Genomic DNA, 25,366 nt, shown 5'->3' with positions numbered 1-25,366 from the left:
TATATATATATATATATTTAGTTGTAGATGAACACAAGGTATCTTTATTTATTTTTATGTGGTGCTGAGGATCAAACCCAGGGCCTCATGCATATGAGGAAGCTACAGCCCTAGCCCCCAACATATGTTATTTTTTAAGTGAAAAAAAAATCAAATCAATATAAGGGTGATGGGTACCAAAAGCTCATCTCCACACACAAAGAGTTTGCTCCCGCTGATTTCAGTTTGTTCCTTATGGTGACCTGAAACCTTTGGTGAGTGGGAGCCATGTACATATGCCAGACAGCATGAATGGCAACTGCTACCCAATGTTCAGGAGGCAGGATGGGCTGGGATAGGGCTGGGAGAAGGTCAAATCCCAAGATGTGTCTCCCCTTAGCCTCTTAGTCAGAATGGCTCCTGGTGATGTGGGTCTAATTTCCACCTCTACAGGATACTGCAACTCTGCTCTTCCAAATGGATGGGGATTTTCAGCATTGAAATGTGGGCTAATGAGAACACCACAGTCAAAGACCTTGTTCTCCACCTGATTAGCTTTGGGGTATATTATGTCTGCAGAATCAGAGCATGAATACAGGGGAGCAAGTTACAATCTCTGAGCTGAGAGCCCTTCTAGTGTGATTGCTTCCTGTCCTTCATGAAAGGCTTAGCTGAGGTATCCCCAAGACTTGGGAAGTCTCTCAGCATCCCCTTTCCCAGCCAGCCCCACCAAAAAATAACATATTGCCACCAGAGCTCTGGACCCTCCCCTCCTATGTGCATGTCAGGTAGAGCTCTGATCACCATAAATTGAGTCAGTCTCCTCAACCAGTCTGGGAGACTCTTGAAAGCAGAGATGGTTGTTTTAGTTTTCTTTTTTTTTTCCCCCCTTCGGTACTGGGGGTTGCAACCAGGTACGCTTTACCACTGAGTCACATCCCCAGCCCTTTTTATTTTTTATTTTGAGAGAGGGTCTCAATAAATTGCTGAGGCTGGTCTCGAATTTGCAGTCCTCCTGCCTCAGCCTCCCAGAATAGCTGGGATTACAGGCCTTTGCCACAGTGCCCTGGCCAGAGACTGCTTTATTCATCTTGTACTACCAGTGTCTGCTTCAGAGAGAACTCTCCATCAAAGTGTGATAAGTTAGAGAAGGAGGAAGTCAGTGAAATGACAGTCTTGTCCCCTACACAGGCTGCCTGAGAGCAGTGACTTCACCTGTCCACTGCCAGCTTCCCTTTGTCCCCCCAATAGGAAAACCTAGCACAAGACTGGGTGGGAGGTGACATGCACCGGACTGACGGCTTCATCCAAACTCAGAAAAACACTCATCCATGGGACTTGTGGGTAACATTTTTTATTCAGTTCAATTAAATATTTCCTGCACATTTCTGGATGCTTGGGTTAGAATTTTATCTATTGCAACAAATAAATTGTTCTTAAGCTCTTATATATGACAAATGCACACATGTAAATACAATGTAAGCTAGAATAAAAAGGTCATTGTATACAAACTTTTTTGTTTAAAGTTGTAGATGGACACAATACCTTCATTTATTTTTATGTGGTGCTGAGGATCAAACCCAGTGCCTCATACATGCCAGGAAGGTGCTCTACCACTAAGTCACAACCCTAGCCCCAACATTTTGTTTTTTTAGTTGTAGTTGGACACAATACCTTTATTTTATTTCTTTATTCGTATGTGGTCTGAGGATTGAACCCAGGGCCTCACATGTGCTAGGCGAGTGCTCTACCACTGAGCTACAACCCCAGCCCCTGTATACAAACGTTTTTAAAATAATATTTTATTCTGACATAGAGAAAGGAGACAAGGAGAAGGTGATTGAAACACCACTCCTCTCTCTAGTCCTGGTCCTAGTGTCAAGACAGTCCACATAGTTTCTCTGCTTTCTGCTCCTCTTAGACACAAGTATTGGCTCTTCCTGAACAGAAACTGGAGTCTGACAAACTATAGATCCTGTTTGCTCCTGTCTGGAGATAAGGCAAACAAAGGCGACTGTCCCCAGGCATGGTATCTCAGACCCCTGCAGTCAGAGTCTAGGCCTCAGGGCTCTCAGGTCCACAAGAGCGCACCTGTGCCTGAAAGTGCTCACAGCGGGGATGCTTTACTGTCAGCCCATAGATGGGGGTCATGTCCACCTTCATGCCCGGTGACACACTGAATTCCAGCTGCTGCATAAGAACGGCCATGAAGAGAAAGATCTCTAAGCGGGCAATGGTCTCTCCGATGCATTTGCGCTTGCCCAAGCCAAAGAGAATGACCTTCTCACTCAGTGTCTTGTCCACAGTGCCACTAGAAGTGATAAACCGTTCAGGCCGGAACACAGATGGGTCACCCCACAGCTTCCTGTAACCAGACAGAGGCAGCTGAGATGGCATCTCAGGAAGTATCAAGTAGGTTGAGCCCCAAAGGACAGGGAATGGGCAAGTGGCCCATAAATAGGAAGATCCGAAGCTCAGGACAGGGTGGGCCCAGCCCACCCTGGAGTTTGGCCATCCCTCTCAACTTACTGGTCATGGTTGATCTGCCACTGGTTCACAAAGACACAACGCCCCTTGGGGATATAAAAGCCATTCAGATTTGTGTCTCTTGTAGTGCTGGGGAAGGAGGAAGTTCAGTCAGGCTCAGGGTCTCATGGGAATCCCCCTGTCTCCCATGCCATATCCCTTCCTCCTGATTGGGTGTAGAAACTAGAATAAGGCCAGAATCAGATGACAACTGGCCTATGAGGCTTCACCTGTGGGGAATGGTGAAGGGGATGAAGGAGGAATGTCGGAAGAGCTCCAGGATAAAGGCCTCCATATAGGGCAGCTGGAGTCTGTCAGAGAGCCGGGGCCGCCGTTCCCTGCCAATCACTGTGTCTGCAAAACACAAAGGTCTGGATGTACTAAGGGGCTTCCCAGACCTTGACAGTGTCCCCTGCCTGGAGCCTCTTCAACTGAGTCACCACCTACCTAGTTCCTCCTGGATCTTTCTCTGAATCCTAGGGTTTGTCACCAAGTACATTAAGCCCCAGGAGATGGCAGTTGTGACCGTGTCAAACCCTGGAGAGGGTAGAATAGAGAAGTTAGGCAGGTGGCAGATCAGGGTACATGGACATAGCAATAGCACAATGGGGTAATTCTTACCAGCTCCAAAGATGTCCAAAACGACATTAATGATCTTCTCATCTGACAGTTGAATATTGGCATTCTCATCCAGCCTCCTGTCCTGACAGTGCTCAATCAGGCTGTCTGTGATGTCCCGGATGTGACCCTGGGTAGGAAGGACACACAGGAGAGCAAGATTCTAGGACCAGACTTACTATTGCTATCACTAGCACCTTTGTTCAAAGGTGACACTCCCTACAGCTGCTATCCCCACTTCTCTCTGCCTCTCCAAGGCCCTTTCCTACTTTAGAATACTGGTAGCCCCAACCCAAGGGACCCCTGATGCAGAGTCTGGTACTGTCATCATCTGCATGTGCTTTTTAAATTTCTTCTATTGTGAGGGCAGGAGACTAACTCTTCCTGATTCCTGCAGCAACTGGCCCAGCATCCTGAATGGGGTGGCTATTCAGTGGCTCTTGCTCTCTGATGGAAGCATAGAAGGGCTAATCAAGAAAAATTCTATTTTCCTGCCAAAGAAGGAGTCCATTCCACTAACAGATTCTAATCCCTAGGATGAAGCCTCCCTGAGAACCTGCCAAACCCCATGCTGTTCCTCTTATCTCTGCTTCCCATCACCTACTTGCCTCTCTCTAGGCTTTACCTTCTCAAATTTTCTGTAGTGCTCCTTGACCAGCTTCCCAATGAAGTGTTCAAACTTCTTATTCAGGTCCTTGAAGCCATCCAGGGTAGGGTTGGGCAGGTAGCGGAGGATAGGGATGAAGTCAGCTGGGTATCCAGAGGCAGCCACCTCCCCAAACTCATTATTCAGGTTGACTAGATCAAGCAGCTCTTGGTTGTTATGGTCATAGCGCTGGCCAAAGCAAATGGCGCAGATGACATTGGCAACTGACACCACCACATATCTGTAGGGGTCAAAGTGCCCAACATCTGCCATCAGCTCCTGGAACTTGCTGATTAAGCACTCAACCTCCTTGCTCACGTGCTCCTCCAAGTAGCAGGAGGATGCAGAAGTGGGGTCCGAGGCTATGGAGAAACTCTTCAAGGCACTCTGGGCCAGGCGCTTGCGGGCAGCCCACACTGGTCCAGAGTCTGGGCTGAAGGTCATGCTCTGGCCATTAGTAACAAAAGTGAAGGTATAGAAGTCTGGCCGGCCCTTGAAGTCATCACCCTTCCTCACTAGCGCCTGCTGGATGGTGTCCAGGCCACTCAGCACCACCACAGGTGTGGTCCCAATGCGGATCTGCAGCACGTCCCCATATTTCTGGCTGAGCTTTGCCAGAGCCACGTGAGGGTTCTTCCCTAGGGTCAGCATGTGCCCTATCAATGGCCAGCCCCAGGGCCCTGGTGGACTCTTTAGGCCTTTGGGGACCCGAGGCCTTGAGACTCTGACCACCCAGAATACCAGGCAGAAGATGGCAGCAGCCAGGAGCAGCTCTGCGGCTGAGATAGAGAGCGGGAGTCCACCAGAAAGCATGATCTGTGGAGGGATCTTCCAGGTGGCTGCTGATAGGAAAGGAAAAAAAAATCAAGCCATCAGATGGAGGATGGGAGAAGCCAATATCCTAAAATGTCAATATGCTGGTCAAAGAAAGGAAAAAACTTCTCAGTCAGAACTGCTCACTGGGCACGAAGAAGAGAAGGGAGTTGGCAGAAATTGTTAAGTGTACCAAGAATTTCAGTAATTTGTCCTTCAGTCTTGGCCATAAGCTGCAAGGGAGACTGCAGTGAGACAAAGAGAGGTTAAGTAATTTGTTCAACGTCACACAGGAAGTGTTAGATATAGACTCCCCACCTGCTTTCAGAACACTTTCTTGGTACTGGGCATGGAACTCAGGCCCTTGCACATGCTAGGCAAGCACTCTACCACTGAGCTACACCCCCAGTCTATTTTAAGTTTTATTTTGAAATAGATAGGCTAACCTTGAATTTGCCATCTTCCTGCCTCAGCCTTCCAAGAAGCTGTGATTATAACTCTCACAACACCTTCTATTAACTGCTGTACCAATTTAAAACAGCATCTTCTAATATTTCTCTGTGGTTTTCATATAGTACCAGTACTATCATTTGCTTCCCATTAATTCTCCCCACAAACAATATTCAAATAAACATATAACAATATGGGTCACCTCAAGACCCTTTGTGTCCTTACACCTGGGAAAACCATGCTCTCTCAGGAATTAGGGATCATCTGCTCCTTTGGCTTCATTTCACATTTGGGGAAACTGACCTATAGAGGGGACACTGACTTGCCCATCATCACCCAGAAATCAGTAAGAGTCAGGACTCAGAACTCTCAGGGAAAGCTTCCTGGAGTATCCACCTGCTGTCACAGGAACCTCCTTTGAAGATCAATGAGAGAATGAGAGAATGTCCCCCAGAACCCTGTTCTCTACTGCTCAGGACCTAAGGAATCCTGCCAAATCCTGGGGCATAGTAGGGAGGGGACAGGAGACAGAAAGGCTACTGCCCAAGCCACACTGTTTTCAGTCCCGGCTCTCTGAGTTCAATTGCTCCACAGTTTAAAAGTAGTTGAAAAACAGTCAGATTGAGTCCCCAGTAACAGAAATCCAGAACAGATTTTTGTTGCACTCAATTCTTAATGAATAGGTTGTCTAGGCTACACACACACACACACACACACACACCTTTGCAAGTCACCAAAAGGACAAAGAATAAATGGACAGTTCCCACCAGGTCAGGGCTGTAAGAAAACTGCAAATTGGAGTAAGGGAAATCAGGAATGGATCTGAATTTAACAGAAGCTGAGAAAAGACCTTCTAGGCTTGTCCTAGAAAGAATGTACAAATTTACAAACCACTCTCTCCCAAGCATCAGGCTTTGCCTGTGGCATTTGCTAGAGAACTAGACTAGAGGTCAAGAGAGCCAGTGTCTAGTCCAAATGGCCTTGGATTGGTTGTTTTACCTTTCTGGGTTCCAATTACATAACCTGCAAAAGAGGGTAAGACAATATTTCCCAATTCAGAGTGCCCAGCTGCTTTCTAGGAAAGAGAAGACCCCTATCTGCCCTGGGTAACCTCACAGTCTTGCCTGCAAGGTTTCCTTAAAAGAGAACCACACAAGACAAGATGTAGGCTCCTCCCTCAAGCACTACAGCTGCCTCAGGGGTGGGGAGGCTTCCTGGAGGAGCTGAATCCCCAAAGACTATAGATCCCTGATTCCCTTAGTGAAATGGGGATATTGCCAGCCTTGGTGTGCCATGGTATGCCCTTCCACACAATAAATGCCCCAAGGACCTCCAGACTTTGAAAAATAGTAAAAGGCCAAGGGGGATATGACTGGTGAGTTTTCAGGGACTGGTATTTCTAGCTCCTTGCATCAAACTGATGGTCTCACAACAAAGGACAAAAGGAGACAGTTGACAGAGTAGAAAAGGCTCCTGGACTCCTGGTCAGATTAACCTCTCCACCCCCTACCGGGGATTGAACCTAGGGGCACTCTGTCACTGAGCTATATCTCTAGCCCTAAGTTTTCCAGGCTGAGCTTGGACTTGCAATCCTCCTGCTTTGGTCTCCTGAGTAAGTGTGCTTCTGTGTGCCTGGCTTGTGATCAGCCCCTCTTGACCGGGCCAGGGCATCTCAGCTCTGATAAGCCACCCTTGGAGGGTAGAGGCCATCAGGGCTAGCAGAGTACAGCAAGTAAGAACCCATCCCATGTCCTCATTCACCCCTACCCACCCAGGGAGAAGGTCTACCCCCAACGTCACACACTCTGAGGGAGGGATTACACATACTCCCAGCGTCCCTCAGCTGTGTGTCCTCTTCCAGGATCCCAGATAGCCCCAGAGTTGTCAGGGAGTCAATGGAGATGGTGAGGAAGCATAGTTCCTGGAATCCTGAAAGGAGGGTGTCTATATCTAAAGATTTGTTGCTAACCATGGGACCCTGGGCAAGTTCTTTTCTTCTCTGGCCTCAGTTTCCCCACTAAGGGACCAGACTATCTAGTCACTACAGTTGCTCTTAGCCTCCTTTTTTGGTGGTGCTAGACTAGCTGCTACCTAGAAAGACTTGGAGTCACCAATTTTTTTTTTTTTTTTTTTTTAGTGGGAGGGAAGGAGCAAGACAGAAGCTGCCCATCACTCACCTGCTGCTGCCTCCGAGGAGGTGCTGAGCTAAGTACAGTGGTCTGTGGGGCAGAGACCCCAAAGAGGTTCAGGGAAGGCTCCAGGGAACTGCCACCTTCAAGTTGAGGGTGCAGACACCACTACCTTTATGGGAGGCTGTGCGTGCGGCCACGCCTCCTTCTCTGAAGCTCCGGGACGGGACAGAGGGAGGGGCAGGGAGGGGGATGGTCGCTTCAGGAAGGAGAAGTGGGTAGGGGTATAGATGAGAACCCACTACGGGAACCTCATCTAGGTACTGGCACGGAAGAGGGTGAGGACTGGGGACACTTGAGACCCCCCACTTTCATGGACAGCCCCAGAACCCAGCCAAGGGAGGGGTTTGATGGAGAAGTCCCAGAAAACCTGAAGAGAGGGTATGGGGGCTCCATCCTGGAGCACCTGTACTCATCTCCATCATTTTTACGCCCACCAGAACACAGGGTGGACAAGTGCTTTTCTACCCACTATAAGCCAATGGGTGGCAGGCAGACAGGGGCAGGGTCGCTGGATGGTGACCACCTTCCCCGGGGCTAGTGAGTCCCAGCTTGCATGAGAAGCTCAGCGACCCTAGCCCCAAGGTCACCGGGCCCAAAAGGCCACAAGCGCCCTGTTCTCCCAGAGCCTGGACAGCCAGTAGAAGTTCGCGCTCCTTGATGGAGGGGCGGGAATACATGGTACGGCTGAGCGCTAACGGCTCGCTGCCACCTCCTAGGGGCACCTTAGGTTGCAACGCAGGGACACCTCCACCCGGGACCCACCCGCCCTCGAGCTTCCCTCTTGATTCCCAGGACTGCTACAGCTTTGATTGGCAATACAGAGAAACTAGGCGGCGAGTGGGGCTTCGTGCGGGTGGCCGACCAGAGGGTTAGGAGTCCCGGGGCGAGGGTGGGAGTCCAGGAACCAGGAGGGGGCGCCTGGCGCGCAGCTTCCCAAGCTAGCTCGCGTGCGCCTGCTACATCCCTCCAGGGGGCAGAGGTCGGGCCGCCCATCCCGGCCCCACCTGGCCCGGGGCGCGGTGCCCTGGAGTTGCGTGAGAAGAGCCCGGAGGTTTGCACAGCCACCCAGACGCCCAACTCTCCGGCTTGGCGCGGGTCTCAGCACAGTCACGCGAGGCGGGGGAGGGGTATCGGGGGCGTGGCTCTTAAAGTGCCAGTCTCTGCAGGGCGTAGGGCTGGGGGGTGGAGGTAGAGAAAAGAAAGCGTCGCGAGTGCGCGATTGGATGGAGCGGGACCGCGGTGCAAAGGGCCAGGGTTTGCGTGCGGAGTAGGCTTCTGCATGCCAGGAAGGTCTACATGTGTCCACATTTTTGGTCCACGCCTGCGGCAGAACACGCAGTCCCTGTGCTGCCCTGCACGCCTGGCTTTCTGCCTTGGAGGAAGGGTCAGGACCCCTACGGAGCTCTCTTCATGTGATATATCCAGGGAGAAAAGTTTTATTCGCGTGTCTAGCTGAGCCTGTCCCCAATTAACATCACTGTCCTTCTCTGACTAGCTCCGGAACTCAGCACTGTCATGTATCCTGTAACCCAGGCCAGAAAACAGCCTCATTAGCCCCTTCACGTCCCACTCCAGTCAGATACCACCACATGCAATGCGCAAATATTTACCAAGCGCCATGTGCCTGGCACTATTCTGAGCCGGTGATTGATATAGAGGTGAACAAAAGTGATGAAGCTCCAGCTCTGATGGGCCTTACATTCTGATGGGGGAAACAGCTAATAGACGAGCAAATGCAGAGAATAGCAGCAGGTGAAAAGTGCTATAGGGAAAAATAAATGAGCATAGAAGGGGTAAAAATGACAAAAAGATGTGCAATTCCACATAGGGTGGTTGGCAAACGACTCGCTGAGATGACACTGAACAGAAGCAGAAGTTTGCAATCAAGAATCTAGGTGCACAGGTATCTGGACGAAGAGTGCACCAGCAAAAGGAACAGAAATATGATATGTCAAGAGCTATGTAATGTTTTGAACAACTAATAATAAAAATAAATAAATAAATAATAAAAAAGAAGAAGGAGACAGAAAAAAAAAGAAGAAGCCTTGCACATTTGCTTCTAGAGAGGGGTGGCAATACCAGAGACCAACGGAAATGTGTGGGGGTCGTGGGAATTCTCTTGCCATCTAGTTCCCTGAGGGGAAGGAATGAGATGCCAGGGGGGACCCTGACACCTGTGCAGGGAGCACACCATTAAGAAACATGAGACTTCCTCAATGTGAGATGGAAATTTTACTGGGGTCTGAGCTGAGCAATCACTCTGGCTCCTGTGCCCAGAATATACTAAAGAGGCAAGGACACTTCTCCATTTTGAAGACTGTTCAGCTCCACTGCCACACCCTCATCTAGACCTTCATCATTACCCCTAAAGTACTTAGCCTTCAAACTGGGTTCCCATTAACCTTTTGATCTTTCCAAATCTTTTTTCCCCAAGGAGCCCTTTTCAGAAATGCAAAACCTCTTGGGGCTGGGGCTGGGGCTCAGTGGTAGAGCTCTTGCCTAGCAAGTGTGAGGCACTGGGTTTTATCCTCAGCATTACATAAAAATAAATAAATAGAATAAAGACATTGTGTCCATCTACAACTAAAAAATATTTTTTAAAAATGCAAAACCTCTTTCTGTCACCACCCCTTTAAAACAGATTTACTCCTAAGTCCCCCCTACTCTGAGCCTCAGATAAAACATCACTTCTTCCAAAATGCCTTCCTGAATTTTCTCCACAGCAGATTAGATTTCTCCTGGTCTCCAGTTCTAATACCTTTCTCCAAAATAATTCTCAGTATATTTGACATATACTATGAACCAGACCCAAACTTGCTACTTCTTTTTGGTTTTACAGAAAATCAACCTGTGGGAAATTGATTTGATGTGCCAAGTTCAGGTAAGGCATGAATGTCTGGTAAAGGAATTGGACACAGCAGTATTATAGATGGTGTACACTGCAAGAGTGACGTGGAACCCAAAGTGCTAATGCTATCATGGTGGTACTAATGCTCTAATGGTGGTGCTTGGGCAACAGAATAGGCAGGAAATAAGGGAGCTGGGCTATTTCAGAATTCTTCTAGTAATTCCACTCCATACATCCTGACTCCACCTGAGAAGAAGTCTGGCCTTCTGTTTTAGTTGGAACTAGAGCTATAGAGAGGAGAATGAGCCCATGTGGAAGCCATGGAAAAGAAGTGAGAAGCAAAGCAGTCCCAGACTTCCAAGCCTGTTCTGCAGCCTACAAACCTTTCCCTCAATTTCCCTGAGTCTCCACCAAAGCCCCAGCTTGAGAGACTCATGGCAGCCCACTCAGCAGGGCCTAAAGACTATCTAGTGCTGGGGCTCCTGGCCAGGGACCCAGGAAATCCTTGTTCTTGGTGCTTTGCGTTACTCATGTTCTCTTGACTCCAAACAAATTCATTAACAAAGTTAACAAAGCCAATTCCTTCTCAGGTGGAGACCCTAATGTCAGGAAGGAAAAAGTCCAGTGACATGTGGCAAATCAACTAAGAACTCTGATTTCTTGCTTCCAGGCCAAGGCACTTCCTGCTGTGATTTTCTGTCCAAGGTTAGAAGCAAAACCATAGGGGGGCCAAAGAGGATAAGATCAGGGCCTGGGCCAGGGCTTCCATTTCCCCAGACCCTGGAACAGGAGGAGTCAGGTGCCCAGGGGTTGCAGGAGGCCTTGCACTTTGCTTTAGGCAGCCCTGTCTGAACTAATAGCCACAAAGTCAGGAGGGAGCCCTTACTGAGCCCTGGACAGAAAAGAAGGTTGAGTGGCAGGAGGTTTGAGGACCTTGGCCTGGAGCTGAACACCCAATCCTGGGTCAAAGTTTGCATGCCTTTGCGTGAGAAGGTTTTTGGCTAGAATTCCCTGCTGATTGATACCAGGAACTTAGGGGAAGGGGGCAGTGAGGAGGAGAGAGGACTCTCTGGGCTGGAGGAATACAGACAGCTGAGGGTCTTAGCCTAGCAAATCTATTGTGCCTAGAGTCTTCAGTTGGCACTGCTGAGGTCTATGTGGCAGGGGGATGGGAGACAGACAAGACCCATAACAAAGTCCTACCCTATGGTGGAAACAGGAGCCACACCCCACACAGAGCCTGTGCTAAGCGTGGAGATGCTATGGAAGCCAAGAAGGCTGGGAGAGTGGCAGAGGCATTTAAGGGACCTGGAGAGGGAGGAGCTGGAGAAGAGTCTCAGAGTATAGAGATTTAAGTTGCAGGTCTGGGGGTCAAATGAGGCAACCCTTGGCTCCTTGACTCTTGGCTGCTATAGTTAAGGTGACAACACTCACGTGGGACAGTCTTGGTCTGAGCCTGTTGTCTTGGCATAATTATTAAAAGTGCCCTCTTTCATTCTGAAAAGATATCTGATAATAAGTTATATGATTACCCCAGTGATAATCGGCATCTGAGGGGTTTGTGGGACCCAGCATCCATTCTCCCTTCTTCTGGTAATACCAAGTCATTTGTCCTTAGGTGAACATTCAAACCATTATTCTCAGTCATTAGGTTTTGTACAGCTGATCCCACCCCCGGCCAAGACAATGAGAATTCTGTGTTTTAAAGAAGTCACTGGAAAAAGGAGGTTCTCCTGCCAGAAGTGGCTATGCTGGTTGGAAAATAAGTCTGAAGTCTGGAGTTTTCAGTGGGAATTTTTAAATAAAATCACTGAGGAGAGGGAGAAAGGGAAAGTCTGGAGGATACTATGCACCTAGATCCAGTTATTCCTGAAACCATTGAAATTTACCACTGAACGTCCCTGTTATATGAACTAAATCACCATCACTTCTCCTGTCTCCTCCTATCCCTTTTTTCCCCTTCTTTCTCCTTTTCTTCCTTTCCTCCTTTTCCTGTTCTAGTATGAGTTGGGTTTTGAGAATGTGCAACTACAAGAATCATAACCCAAACCTGCCACCCTCGGAGTTGTACCCAGCAGAGCTCTCTGGTGGCTGAATCTTGGCATGTGCATGCCCCTAGAAGACCTACCCAGGTTGGACAGAGTCCTAAGAAGTTACTCCTGTCTAACAGCAGTGTCCCCACACTCACTTTAGCCTCAGTCACTCCCTGGGTTCCTCTGGATGGTGAAATTCCAAATGTGCCTTCTGTCACAGTGGCCCCTGATTTTGTTCTTTCCTCTGCCCCATATTCATAGCTGTTCTTTCTCTACACTGACACTGGGCAAATTACTTAGCATCTCTAGACCTCCTTTGATCAACTGGAAAATGAGGCTATAGCAGTACCCATCTTATAGGCTTCTGTGAAGCTAAAACAGATGGGCCATGTTAACTATGCAGCACAGAGTTTGGGGCATAGTAATTGCTCAATAAACTTTGAGTGTTATTACTTGCAATTCCTGTAAGACCAGTGCAGGAAATGCACTATGAAGAGTTTTTACAAGCTCTTGTGCAGGTTCACACTCTTGCTTTTTTAAAAATATTTTTTAGTGTTGGCAGACCTTTATTTTATTCATTTATTTATATGCGGTGCTGAGAATTGAACCCAGTGCTTCACACATGTGAGGCAAGCACTCTACCACTGAGCCACAACCCCAGCCCCCACACACTCTTGCTTTTGAACTCTAATTGACTCAACAGATCTCTAAGTGCCAGTCCCAGTGCTAGAGACTAGAAATACAGAGAAGCAGAGATTGCCTTGACCTCTGTATTAGTCAGCTTTCCATCACTTTTTACAAATACCCGAGTTAATCAACTTAAAAGGATAAAGGGTTTATTTGGGTTCACAGTTTTAGAGGTTTCAGTCCATGAGCAGTTGGCCTTGTTGCTTTGGGTCGTGGGGCCATATCATGGCAGGAAACATGTGGCAGAGCAAAATGGAGCACCTCATGGCAGGAAAGTGACAAGAAAAGAGAAAGAGGAAGGGACCAGGGTTCCACAATCCCCTTCAAGGGCATGTCCCAGTGACTCAAAGACCTCCAACTAGCACTCCATTTCTATTTTATTTTTGTATTGGGGATTGAACCCAAGGATGCTTAACCACTGAGCCAATCCCAGCCCTATTTTGTATTTTATTTAGAGACAGGGTCTCACTGAGTTGCTTAGGCCCTTGTTGCTGAGGCTGGCTTTGAACTCGCAATCCTCCTGCCTCAGCCTCCTGAGCTGCTGGGATTACAGGTGTGCACTACCATGCCCAGACCCCCATTTCTTAAAGTTTTTACCACCTCCCAGTAGCATCAAGCTGGGGACCAAGCCTCTAATGCAATGGCCTTTGGAGGACACTCATAGCAACCTCCAAGGAATTCACGGTCCGGAGAGGAGACTGTGTGACGGGCGCTGCTGAGGAGGGCGGTATGGCAGCTGTGGGAATACAGAGGAGAGGTGGGGACCTGGCCATTGTGGTCCCCACAGCTGAGTAGGGTTTAAAGTGAAGAGCAGGAGTTGGCAGGAAAGCAGGATGGGGAGTGAGTTTCAACAAAGGGCTGAGCTTATGGAGAAGGACAAGAGGGATTGAGTGAGAGCAATTCTGGCCAGCAGAGCCAGAAGGGTGAGCAGGGTCTTTGGGTGCTAAGGCAGGGTCTGGTTTTCCTCCTGAAACCACCAGGAACATTAAAAAACCTTAAAAAGGAAAGTAGTCAACATGTCCTCCAGAGTTACTTAAATGAAGAAAGAATTAAAATATCCAGTGGCTGAGGATGAAACACACCAGGAACTCTCCTCCACAGCCAGTGGGAGTATACGTTGGTTTATGTACTTTGCAAAATTGCTTGGTAGAATCCACCAAAGTTGGAGATTCTTCTACCTTATGACCCAGCAGTGCCAGTCCTAGGTCTCCACGCAGCAGACATGCATTCATGTGTGCAAGGATGCTCATGGCAGAAGGGCTCTTCATAGTCCACCACAGACAGCAACCCAATGCCCAGCAATGGTCAAAGGGATGAATGAATGGTGGACTATTACATATCATGATGGAATACCACACAGCCATGAGAATGAACTACAACTGCAGTCAATGCTGCAGATGAGTGGCAGAAAAAAAATGTTAAAAAGAGAAAGTACTGGGCTGTGACTGTGGCTCAGTGGTAGAACACTTGCTTGGCATGTATGAGGCACTGGGTCTGAGCCTCAGCACCACATAAAAATAAAACGAAGGTATTGTGTCCACCTACAACTAAAATTATTTTAAAAATAAAATAATAATCAAAATTTTTTTAAAAACAGAAACTACATGCAAGGCCTCTGAATTACACATATTAAGTTAAAATGGTTAAAATGGGCCAGGACCCATAGCACATGCCTGTAATCCCAGCAACTTGGGAGGCTGAGACAGGAGGATCACAAGTTCAAAGCCAGCCTCAGCAACAGTGAGGTGCCAAGCAACTTAGTAAAACTCTGTCTCTAAATAAAATACAAAATAGTGCTGGGGATGTGCCTCAGTGGTTGAGTGCCCCTGAGTTCAATCCCCAGTATCCAAAACAAAAGCAAACAAAAAAAAGGATTATTTATTACTGATAATGTTGACCTTGATCAGCTGATGAAAGTGTTGGGTTTCTCCACTGTGAAGTTATCCCTTTCTCCCTCTTTCCACACTGTTATGTTTGGAAGGAAGTTACTATGGTCAGCCCACACTTTAAAAATGGGCAATTGGGCTGGAGTTGTGGCTTAGTTTTAGAGTGCTCGCCTAGCATGAGCGAGGAACTTGGTTTGATCCTCAGCGCCACATAAAAATAAATAAATAAAATAAAGGTATTGTGTCCAACTACAACTAAAAAATAAATAATTTAAAGAAATGGGCAATTATCTCTATAAGTATTAGGACATTTGTCTATGAGAGACTTTTTTCCTTTTTCTTTTTGTAATGTTTTCTTCAACATTAAAAACATTGTTAATAACATGAAAAGAAACAATATAGAAAAGGGAATTTATCATGTATAGCTCAATGCATTTTTACAACTTGACAAAACTGTGTATCAACAGTGCCCTGGGCTGGGGATGTGGCTCAAGCGGGTAGTGCACTCGCCTGGCATGCGTGGGGCACTGGGTTCGATCCTCAGTACCACATAAAAATAAAACAAAAATGTTGTGTTCACTGAAAACTAAAAAATAAATATTAAAAAATTCTCTCTTCATCTCTCTCTCTCTTTAAAAAACAAACAAACAAACAAACAACAACAACAACAAAAAAAAACAGTGCCCTGGAAGCCCCCTGTGTTCCCTCTCTGAATAATCATGGTACCAACTTCTCTTCCTCCTCCTTTTCCTCCTCCTCTTCCCCACCTCTTTTTTTTTATGGTATTGGTGATTGAACCCAAGGGCACTTCTTTATATTCCCATTTCTTTTTATTTATTTTTTTATTTTTGAGACAGAGCCTTGCTGAGTTGCCCAGGCTGGCCTCAAACTTGGGATCCTCCAGCCTCAGCCTCCTGAATGGCTATGATTACATGCTGTACCACCACAGCCAGCCCATTTTAAACTTCTTTTTTTTTTTTTGTACCAGGGATTGAACCCAGGGAATTTTAACCACCGAGTCACATCTCCAGCCCTTTTTAATATTTTATTTAGAGACAGGACCTCACTGAGTTGCTTAGCACCTTGCTAAGTTGCTAAGGCTGGCTTTGTTTTACTTTATTTTTGTTTTTTGCAGTACTGGGGATTGAACCGAGAGCTACATCCCTGACCATTTTTATTTTTTATTTTGAGATAGAATCTTGCCAAGTTGTCTACACTGGCCTCAAACCAGCAATCCTCCTGCATCCGTTGCTGTAATTACAGGCATGTGCTACCTTGTCTATCAGTAAATAACATTGATGGTGTGGCCTTGAGATGGTATGAAGAAAATGGCACATTACCCCTGGGGTCTTCCTGCTACTCACCCATAACCTCAGGCTTACCAGGAGAGAAACATCCAACTCTAACAGTGGAACATTCTACACATTACCTGACCAGGACTCCTGAAAACATCAGTCATCAAGAATGATGACAGAATAAGAAATTGTCACTACCAAGAATTGTCCAAAGAGACCTACCTAATGGGTAACTTTCATGTGGCATCCTAGACAGATCCTGGAACAGAAAAGGGACATAAGGGGCTGGGGTTGTGGCTCAGCGGTAGAGTGTTCCCTTAGCATGTGCGAGGCCCTGGGTTTAATCCTCAGCACCACATAAAAATAAATAAATAAGGGCTGGGGTTGTGGCTCAGTGGTAGAGCACTTGCCTTCTGTGCGTGGGGCAATGGGTTCAATCCTCAGCACCACATAAATAAATAAAATAAAGGTATTGTGTCCAACTACAACTAAAAAATAAATATTAAAAAAAAGAAATGGGACATTAAATGAACTAAGGCTATCTAAATAAACTGTGGACTTTAGTTAATTAATGAGAGAAAGAGTCAATTTTTTATGAAACTTTACCTAACTTTACTGAGTGAGCCAAATCTGGGGGAGACACCGACAGAAAACAGCTTTTCTCATCCATGCTTTTCAAACCTGCTCTGTTGTTTCTCAGAGTCCCCATCCTTGCCCCTTGACATCTTCACTGTGATTTCATGACTTTCTCATTTTCAGGAATAAAGAGCCCAAATTAATCTAAATCACAATCTATTTCTCATATTCAATATAAGACTTTGTCCCAATCCTCCTCTTAGACATGACTGAAACCTGAGTCTATAAAGTCTCCTTTTATACAATGAACACTTCTGTTATCGTCACCTTGGTTCACTGAGAGCTGACATTTCTCATTTGTACTTCTGATCAATAGATAGATAGATAGATAGATTTTTTTTTTTTTTTGAGACAGGGTCTCACTATGTGGCCCAGGCTATTCCTGAACTCTTAGGCTCAAGTGATCCCTGTGCCTCAGTCTCCTGAGTAGCTGTGATTACAGACATATGCCAACCTAGCCAGCTGAAATCTACATTTGGGGGAGAGGGTCCCAGGGATTGAACTCAGGGGCACTCAACCACTGAGCCATATCTCCAGCCCTATTTGGTATTTTATTTAGAGACAGTATCTCACTGAGTTGCTTAGCACCTTGCTTTTGCTGAGGCTGGCTTTGAACTTGTGATCCTCCTGCCTCCGCCTCTTGAGCCACTAGGATTACAGGTATGCACTACTGCGCCTGGCTAAAATCTACATTTTTAACAGAACCATCTAAAAGGAGGTCACAGGCATCATGAAACTTCTCCTTTAAATAACAATGCATTAGTCTCCTAAGAAAAAGGATAAGTGCTGGGGTTGTAGCTCAGTGGTGGAGTGCTTACCTCACATGTATGAGGCACTGGGTCCAATCCTCAGCACCACATAAAAACAAATAAAGAAACAAAATAAAGTTACTGTGTTCATCTACAACTAAAAATGTTTTTAAAAAAAGAATAAGGACAAAATCCCATATAATCATGATACTGTGTTTATATCTAAGAAAATTAATATTCACTCCAGAGTATCATTTAATCTGCAGTTTATATTCACATGCCCTCAGTTTTCTCAAAAATGTCTTTCATGCCTTTAAATACTTTATTGTTGTTAGATCCAGGATCCAATCAAGTCCACGTATTGCATTTGGTTCTTATGTCTCTTTAGTCTCTTGGTTCTAGAACAGGCCTGTTTTAGTCAGTTTTTGTGTTGCTGTGATGAAAATACCTGACAAGAACAACCTGGAGGAGGAAAAGTTTATTTGGAGCTCACAGTTTTACAGGTCTCAGTCCATAGATGGCTAACTGCATTGCTCTGGGCCCAGGATGAGGCAGGACACCATGGGGGAAGGGCCCAGCAGAGGAGAACTGCTCAGCTCATATCAGAGTCAGGAAGCAGGGGCAAGGGGCAGGGGGCAGATGAACCCTTCCAGGGCATGCCCCCAGTGATCCATCTCCTCTAGCCATGCCCCACCTACCTATTGTACCACCCAGTCCATTCAAAGTAGATGGACTGATTAGGTCACAGCTCTCACAATCTAACCATTTTACCTCTGAATATTCCTGCATTAACAGGAGCTTTTGGGGGGTACTTCATATTCAAACCATAACAAGGCCCTAGTCCTTTTTATTGTTTTCTCCCATAATGATGTTGATCATTTTGTGGACTGAACACAGTGGTAATCCACTACTTAACTACACTTCCCAAGCCCTTTTAAATTTTTTTCTTTTGTTTGTTTTATTATTGTGAGGCAGAGTCTTGCTAAGTTTCCCAGGCTGGCCTAAAACTTGAGATCCTCCTGCCTCAGCCTCCCAAGTCACTGGGATTACGGGCATGCCCCACCATGCCCAGCTGACGTTAACAATTTTGAAGAGTCCAAGCCAGTTGCCATAAGGAATAGCCTAAAGCATAGATTTTTTTTTTCATTAGTTCTTTAATCTCTTCCCAATTCTTACACAGAAGGGAGGAGGGTGAGGGAGGCTTTCTTTAGAATGCAGAATTTTTATCCTTTCTTATTTTTGGATTGGAGACATGAACTGAGATTTGGGGACAACTGGAACATACCCATCCCTTGTCTGATTTCACAGTTGTTAGAAGGGACTATGGAGCATTCTTCTGAGAGAAACAGTGAACTTAATGGGCCCCTGCTTGGCCTGAACTGTGTGTCCAATAGGGCCCTACCTCATGGGCACCATGGGAAAGAGTCTTGACTACCCACAGACCTAATTTTCTCCACCACCCTCCTTGTGCATGAAATAAATGAGCCTCCTACCCTGTACCTGGAGAAGAGCTAGACATTTATCCTCAGGGACTCAGAAACCCTTCAGGCCTATTGCCAAAACACTATCCTTGACCCTGAGTAGTAGGTGGAGCTGAGGGATCATGGCCCAAAGCCAAAGGTTGATCCTTCCAACTTTGTTTAGTGATCCAACTTGGATATCAGATGACCAGGACAGCACCCGGACGAATCTGACAGAAGGTGATATTTATAAAAGGCCCTCTCATCTGGTGCTAGAAACACAACTCTGCTGATCTCAACTACCTGCCTTTACAGGTACCTTTCTGGACCCATACTATCTATTCTGGGAACTAGTAGAAATGGAGAGATGGGGTACCCTGGGTAGGTATAGGAGCCTGAGTTCTAGTCCTTTCTGCTCAGTTCTGGACCTCTGCTTCTCTATTTTTAAATGAGCACTTTCAACTAGGCCGTCTCCAAGGGTCCTCACTTGGAGTAGAGAGAAGGGGAAGAAGTCTACTCCTGGCACAAGGGTAGTCCTGGCCCTAGCTGTAGCCCACCTCAGCCTCCAAGACCATGAGGGAATAGGTACTCAGCCTTGGAGGAGGCATCCTTCTTGATACAAAGAATGCCATCGGGGTAGGGCCATCAATCCTGGGGCCTTGGCATCCTCAGTGTTGCTGGGGCTCCATGTTCCCTGGCATGCAGAGGGTATCAGCAGGAAGCCTGCACTGACTGGAACCCTTTGGCACAATGTCCAACATACACCCTGTGCCAGGGCCTGCCAGGGGGCTGTCCTTGGCTTTCCTGTTTTAGAGTGGTCACTTTCCTCCACAATTCTTAGCCTCAGAATTGGAAACTAGGGGAATGGGGTAGAGAGAGCCAAGCCTGGGAATTCAGATGCTCAGTTGGAAATCCTGCCCTGCCTTTACAGCCCTCAGATTCCGTGATGTGTGAAGAGTGAGCCCCGGGGAATAGGACCTATGATAGATGTATCTTAGTCTTTCTGGTGTCCAGCTGAGACCCAAGCATAAAACATGTATTAGTGCTTATTGAAGGATGAATGACTGAATGAATGACTTCACCTCCCTCCTCAGCCTAGCTCTCCTTCCTTTTTCCCAGCAGTCAGCAGAGATGGTGTTATCCCAATCTCTTTCCGTCTCAGCCACAGAGCTGCTCCTGGCTGCTGCCATCTTCTGCCTGGTATTCTGGGTGGTAAGAGCCTCAAGGCCTCGGGTCCCCAAAGGCCTAAAGAGTCCACCAGGGCCCTGGGGCTGGCCATTGATAGGGCACATGCTGACCCTGGGGAAGAACCCTCACCTGGCACTGGCAAAGCTCAGCCAGAAGTATGGGGACGTGCTGCAGATCCGCATTGGGACCACACCTGTGGTGGTGCTGAGTGGCCTGGACACCATCCGGCAGGCCCTAGTGAAGCAGGGTGATGACTTCAAGGGCCGGCCAGACTTCTACACCTTCACCCTTGTTACTGATGGCCAGAGCATAATCTTCAATACAGACTCTGGACCAGTGTGGGCTGTCCGCAAACGCCTGGCCCAGGATGCCCTGAAGAGTTTCTCCATAGCCTCAGACCCCACTTCTGTATCCTCCTGCTACTTGGAGGAGCATGTGAGCAAGGAGGCTGAGTGCCTAATTGGCAGGTTCCAGAAGCTGATGGCAGACTCTGGGCACTTTGACCCCTACAACGAGGTGGTTTTGTCAGTGGCCAAAGTCATTGGTGCCATGTGCTTTGGGAAGCACTTCCCTCAGAGCAGTGAGGAGATGCTCCATATTGTGAAGAACACCCATGAATTTGTGGAGACTGCCTCCTCTAGCAATCCTGTGGACTTTTTACCCATTCTTCGCTACCTGCCCAACCCTGCCCTGGAAAGGTTCAAGAACTACAACAAGAGGTTCCTGCAGTTCCTGCAGAAAACAGTCCAGGAGCACTATCAGGACTTTGACAAGGTGAGTATGGGATGCAGGTGGAGACGAGGCACCTGCAGGACCAGGGTGTGGCCCCTCCTACCCTGCTCCAAGATGTCTGTTCAGTTAATGTGCCGCTAAGGACAAGGAAGGTTCTGGGACTCCCTGGAGAAGCTGAGTGATATAGAGCCATCTCCTCCTCCTTTCTGGGCCTCACTTTCCTCATCTTTTAAATCTTCCCTTCAGCTGCTCAAAGCCCCAGACAGAAAAGGCCTTTGAATGGGGTCCTGGCAGAACTGTGTAATGTGGGGGGCCATTATTATGCATGAGAAGGCTTTTGGTCTATAGGAACCTGAAACCAACAGAGGCTAATCCTCAGTTTCATGTCATTTTTTCTTCCTTGTGTTCACACCAACCTCTTCCTCCTTTGAAACTGGATCCCTGGGATCTAGTAACCAGATGGGGTGATTGGAAGAAAGGTTCAAAGTGGCATGAAATGACATTTTAAGCCAAATCAGGGCTGCTACCAGCTCCTGCCCTGAGCCCCAGCCCACTGCTTGGAGGCCAGGGGGACTGCCAAGCCCCTAGGACACCTCTTGGTGTGTGTGGCAGGGAAGGCCCAGCATTTGGCCCTGGAAATGTCAAGGGTGCCTTTAATCTTGTGCCCCCTCAGAACAGTGTCCAGGACATTGTAGGCGCCCTGTTCAAGCACAGCGAGAAGGCCTCTACAGCCAATGGTGGTCTCATCCCCCAGGAGAAAATTGTCAACCTTGTCAATGACATCTTTGGAGCCGGTAAGACCCCTGCCCCTCCATCCATCAGAGCCCTCTGTCCACCCATACTCTTGCCCAGCCACTAACCTGCCAAACACATTTCCACTGTTACAGGATACAGAGACCTGGCTAAGATCAGGGTTTGAGCTTAATCTGTGACGCCAACTCCCAGTGGAAACTCAATCAGGTCCCTCTCCTCTTCTGGGCCTCTGCTTCTCCATCTGAACAATAAAAATTCTCTGACCTGTAAATATAAGCCCCTGTAATTCTAGCAGCTAATTATGAAGTCTGTGTCTCAAATTTATTTGAAGACACTCAGCCCCTGCCCTCAGGAAACTCATGAGCTGTGGCCAGAGAAAACAAAGCTTGCTGCCTTCATGGTGGATGCTTGGTCCACGGTGGTCTCCTTGTTCTTGTCTTCCTTCCTCCTTCTCACCTCACTCTGTGCTTCCCAGGATTTGACACTGTGACAACAGCCATCTCCTGGAGCCTTATGTACCTTGTGACAAAGCCTGAGATACAGAAGAAGATCCAGAAGGAGTTAGGTACATTGTGTCCCCCAATCCTCTAACTGGGAGAAACCTTGGGATCCCATGTCATTTGTTCAATTTACAAATAACTGTTTTGTGCCTACTATATGCAATCCTGGGCATATAGTGAGGCCCACTAGTGCCTGGAAGACATTGGGGGAAGGGGATTTGTGAGATCTCAGACATTTGAATAGACATAGCCCCCACATGGAGAGACACGTAGTATAATGGAGGACACCGATGCAAAGAGCAGTCAGAGCAGCCCCTAAGCTCTGTCCATCCTGTATGTTCTGCAGATACCGTGATTGGCACGGAGCGGCAGCCCCGGCTCTCTGACAGACCCCAATTGCCCTACATGGAGGCCTTCATCCTGGAGCTCTTCCGACACACTTCCTTTATACCCTTCGCCATCCCTCATAGGTAAAGCTGCCTACTCTGCCCTCCCCAAGTCGCTGCCATGTTCCCTCCTCCCAGCTTCTCATTCCCTGGCTCTGGCTGTGGCCTGGCTCTTCTTCCTGGCCAGGACCCCAGCCTCCAGTCTGTCTTCACCCAGTCTAATCTTGATCCAACCATGCAGCTCGCAAAAGAAAATCACCTTTTTTGACCTCAGCTATCACTCACCTCCACTCATATATCCTTCCTGCAAGTGCCCACTCCTCCAGCCTGGTCATCTTCACCGACCCTCACAAACATGATCCAGCCAGCTTCCAATTTTGCTTATGCTGGGCTTTTTCTTATGCTTCTGCCTGGAAGGATTTCTACACATTTCTCAGACTCCCAGAATCCTATCTTTGCCCAAGGTCAATCCTGACCTGGGCTTCCCCTTTCCCAGAACCTGTTTTGACACATCCTGGCACAGCTGTATCCTCTGATGTCTTCTAGGACTTACAGTCCTTGACCCTAAGAGTTAGTGAACATTTACTTCTGCCCACATGTTGATCTAGTTATTCATGGAGTAAGAGGCTTGAAATACCCCAGAGCTGGCCCAGACCACCTGCTTCTTGGCTCCATAGTTCAGTGAACATGTGTTGAAGTTGGAGAACAGAAGCCAAGGAAATGGAAGGATATTTCCCCTTGTCCCTGACTCTCACACTCCCTCCCAGAATGGAGTATGAAGACTGCAGTGAGCAGATTGGGGTGGGGTGGATGAAAGAGCAAGACAGCTTTCCAAACCCTGAGCCTAACAGATCCTTCTTCCCTCCTCAGCACAACTAGGGACACAGCACTAAATGGCTTCCACATTCCCAAGGATCGCTGTGTCTTTATAAACCAGTGGCAGGTCAACCACGACCCGTAAGTACACATCCCTTATGGAAAAACGTGTACAAGTTCAGCAATCAGGAAGGCTGTTTTTCCTGGTTAAATAAGGAGCCTCAATTGCTATATAGCTATATATATAATTATTCTTTCTTTCTTTAGTGTTGTAGTACTGGGGATTAAACAAAGGGTCATGCTACCATTGAGCTACATCTGTAGCGCTGCCTCCTTCTTTTTGATACAGTCTCACTAAGTTGCTGAGTCTGGTCTGGAACTTACAACCCTCCTGCCTCAGCCTTCCCAGTCCCTGGGATTATAGGCATGCACAGGGGCACTCAGCTGCTTTATAGCCTATTTTATGTGACAAAACATAGATCCCTGTTTTCCAAACTTCAGTGCACTTACAAATGGACCCAGAAGCTTGTTGCAGATTATGCCCTATCCTCCAGGACCTACTTTGGTAGATAGGAGAAGGTGCCTCAGGGGATTCTAATGGGAATGCCCCAGACATCACTTTAGTCTACTGGGAAGGGGACCAAAGAATTTAACATCTGGTGATATGCTCTTGAATACAAAGGTGCTATTGATATTTGTGCTATCAATAATTACTCCAAAATAATAAGCATAAAACAGGACATACTGTTGATTCTTCTTACTAATGGCATATCTATAGTAGGATGGAGATGGACCCATTTTTCTTCTTTTAATTTCTTTTAGAGAAAGCATATTTTTTAAAAACAACAGATTATTGTTAAAAAGCACTATCTTTAAGGCTGCTCATTTCAGAGAGAATTTTGTAAAAAGAAATAAACATCAAAGTTCAGTTTGATCACTTTCTCACTAAGTTTTCATTGCTTTCAACCTATTCTAACATTTGTGTTCTCAACAGAAGTCTATTCAAAAGTCTCCCCCAAGCCAGATGCAGTGGCACACACCTGTAATCCCAGAAAATCAGGAGGCTGAGGCAGGATGATCACAAGTTCAAAGCCAGCCTCAGCAACTTAGTGAGGCCCTAAGCAACTTAGTGAGACCTTGTCTCTAAATAAAATATGAAAAAGGGTTGGGGATGCGGCTCAGTGTTTGAGCACTCCTGGATTCAATCCTCAGAACCAAAACAAAAAAGTCTCCCCTAAGACTTTTCTCCCAGGGCCTCTCTAGCCCAGAAATCCCATCTCCTCTGTCACTCTTGCAGGGAGCTGTGGGAGGATCCCTTTGAGTTCCAGCCTGAGCGATTCCTCACTGCCAACAACAGGGCCATCAACAAGACCGTGAGTGAGAAGATGATGCTCTTTGGCCTGGGCAAGCGCAGGTGCATTGGGGAGATTCCAGCCAAGTGGGAGATCTTCCTCTTCCTGGCCTTCCTACTGCAGCAGCTGGAGTTCAGTGTGCCACCAGGCGTGAAGGTGGACCTGACCCCCATCTACGGGTTAACCATGAAGCATGCCCGCTGTGATCAAATCCAGGCACGGTTACGCTTCTCCAAGTGAAGAAAGCACCACCATGCCAAGGTGGGGGAGGGGGTGCTCATGGGTCCTTAGCCCTTGTTTCTTTTCTTTTTAAGAAAAAAAGAAAAACAGCTTTACTAAGATATAATTCTTATACTATATAATTCACCTCCTTCCATGTCTTTATAGAATTGCACAACCATCACCACCACTGATTTTAGAACATTGTATTACCCACAAAAAGCCTCATACTCCTTAGCATTTAGTGACTGCTCCTCCATCATGCCTCTCCTGCCCCACTAGCCACGGGAAATCACTAGTCTACTTTCTGTCTCTGTAGATTTGTCTACTCTGGACACTTCAGATAAATGGAATGATACAATATGTGGTCTGTGACTGGTTTCTTTGACTTAACATAATTCATACAGGTACTACCCATGTCAAGCATATATCAACAAGTCCCGTTTTCTGAGTCCTGACACCAGGCCTGGGTCTATTTCCTCATAGTCATTGATGGACATTCTTCCTTCCATTTTTGTGTGACACAAGTCTTTGAACACTTGAAGGGAAAAGGAAGGAAGAGATTCAGCCCTGAACTGGGATTCCTCATATCCCACTCTCAA

The 25,366-nt window shown here is 47.1% G+C and overlaps 2 protein-coding genes across 4 annotated transcripts; one reads left to right on the top strand and one right to left on the bottom strand.

The window, feature by feature from the left end:
- Window positions 1–1,317: 1,317 nt before the first annotated feature.
- Window positions 1,318–7,363, bottom strand: LOC107137939 (cytochrome P450 1A1). 2 transcript variants are annotated; one of them, XM_015480414.2, is made up of 7 exons: window positions 7,210–7,363; window positions 3,749–4,611; window positions 3,127–3,253; window positions 2,953–3,042; window positions 2,736–2,859; window positions 2,509–2,595; window positions 1,318–2,344 (listed from the first exon to the last, which is right to left on the bottom strand). In XM_015480414.2, the coding sequence occupies exons 2-7, from the start codon at window positions 4,580–4,582 to the stop codon at window positions 2,035–2,037; spliced, it is 1,572 nt and encodes a 523-aa protein (XP_015335900.1). In that variant the 5' UTR covers window positions 4,583–4,611; window positions 7,210–7,363; the 3' UTR covers window positions 1,318–2,034. The 2 variants fall into 2 exon arrangements, with proteins under 2 accessions (XP_015335900.1, XP_015335901.1); XM_015480415.2 differs by having other exon boundaries at window positions 3,749–4,608; window positions 7,210–7,340.
- Window positions 7,364–19,000: 11,637 nt separating this feature from the next.
- Window positions 19,001–25,125, top strand: LOC107137940 (cytochrome P450 1A2). Of its 2 annotated transcripts, none has more exons than XM_015480418.2 (7): window positions 19,001–19,133; window positions 19,941–20,780; window positions 21,412–21,532; window positions 21,967–22,056; window positions 22,338–22,461; window positions 23,248–23,334; window positions 24,491–25,125. In XM_015480418.2, the coding sequence occupies exons 2-7, from the start codon at window positions 19,950–19,952 to the stop codon at window positions 24,783–24,785; spliced, it is 1,548 nt and encodes a 515-aa protein (XP_015335904.1). In that variant the 5' UTR covers window positions 19,001–19,133; window positions 19,941–19,949; the 3' UTR covers window positions 24,786–25,125. The 2 variants fall into 2 exon arrangements, with proteins under 2 accessions (XP_015335904.1, XP_015335903.1); XM_015480417.2 differs by having other exon boundaries at window positions 19,002–19,133; window positions 19,938–20,780.
- The last annotated feature ends 241 nt before the right edge of the window (window positions 25,126–25,366 follow it).

This window comes from Marmota marmota, unplaced genomic scaffold (genome assembly GCF_001458135.2).
Source record: "Marmota marmota marmota unplaced genomic scaffold, marMar, whole genome shotgun sequence".
NCBI lineage: Eukaryota > Metazoa > Chordata > Mammalia > Rodentia > Sciuridae > Marmota > Marmota marmota.
The sequence above is the reverse complement of the archived record's forward strand: the minus strand, read 5'-3'. Positions and strand labels throughout refer to the sequence as shown.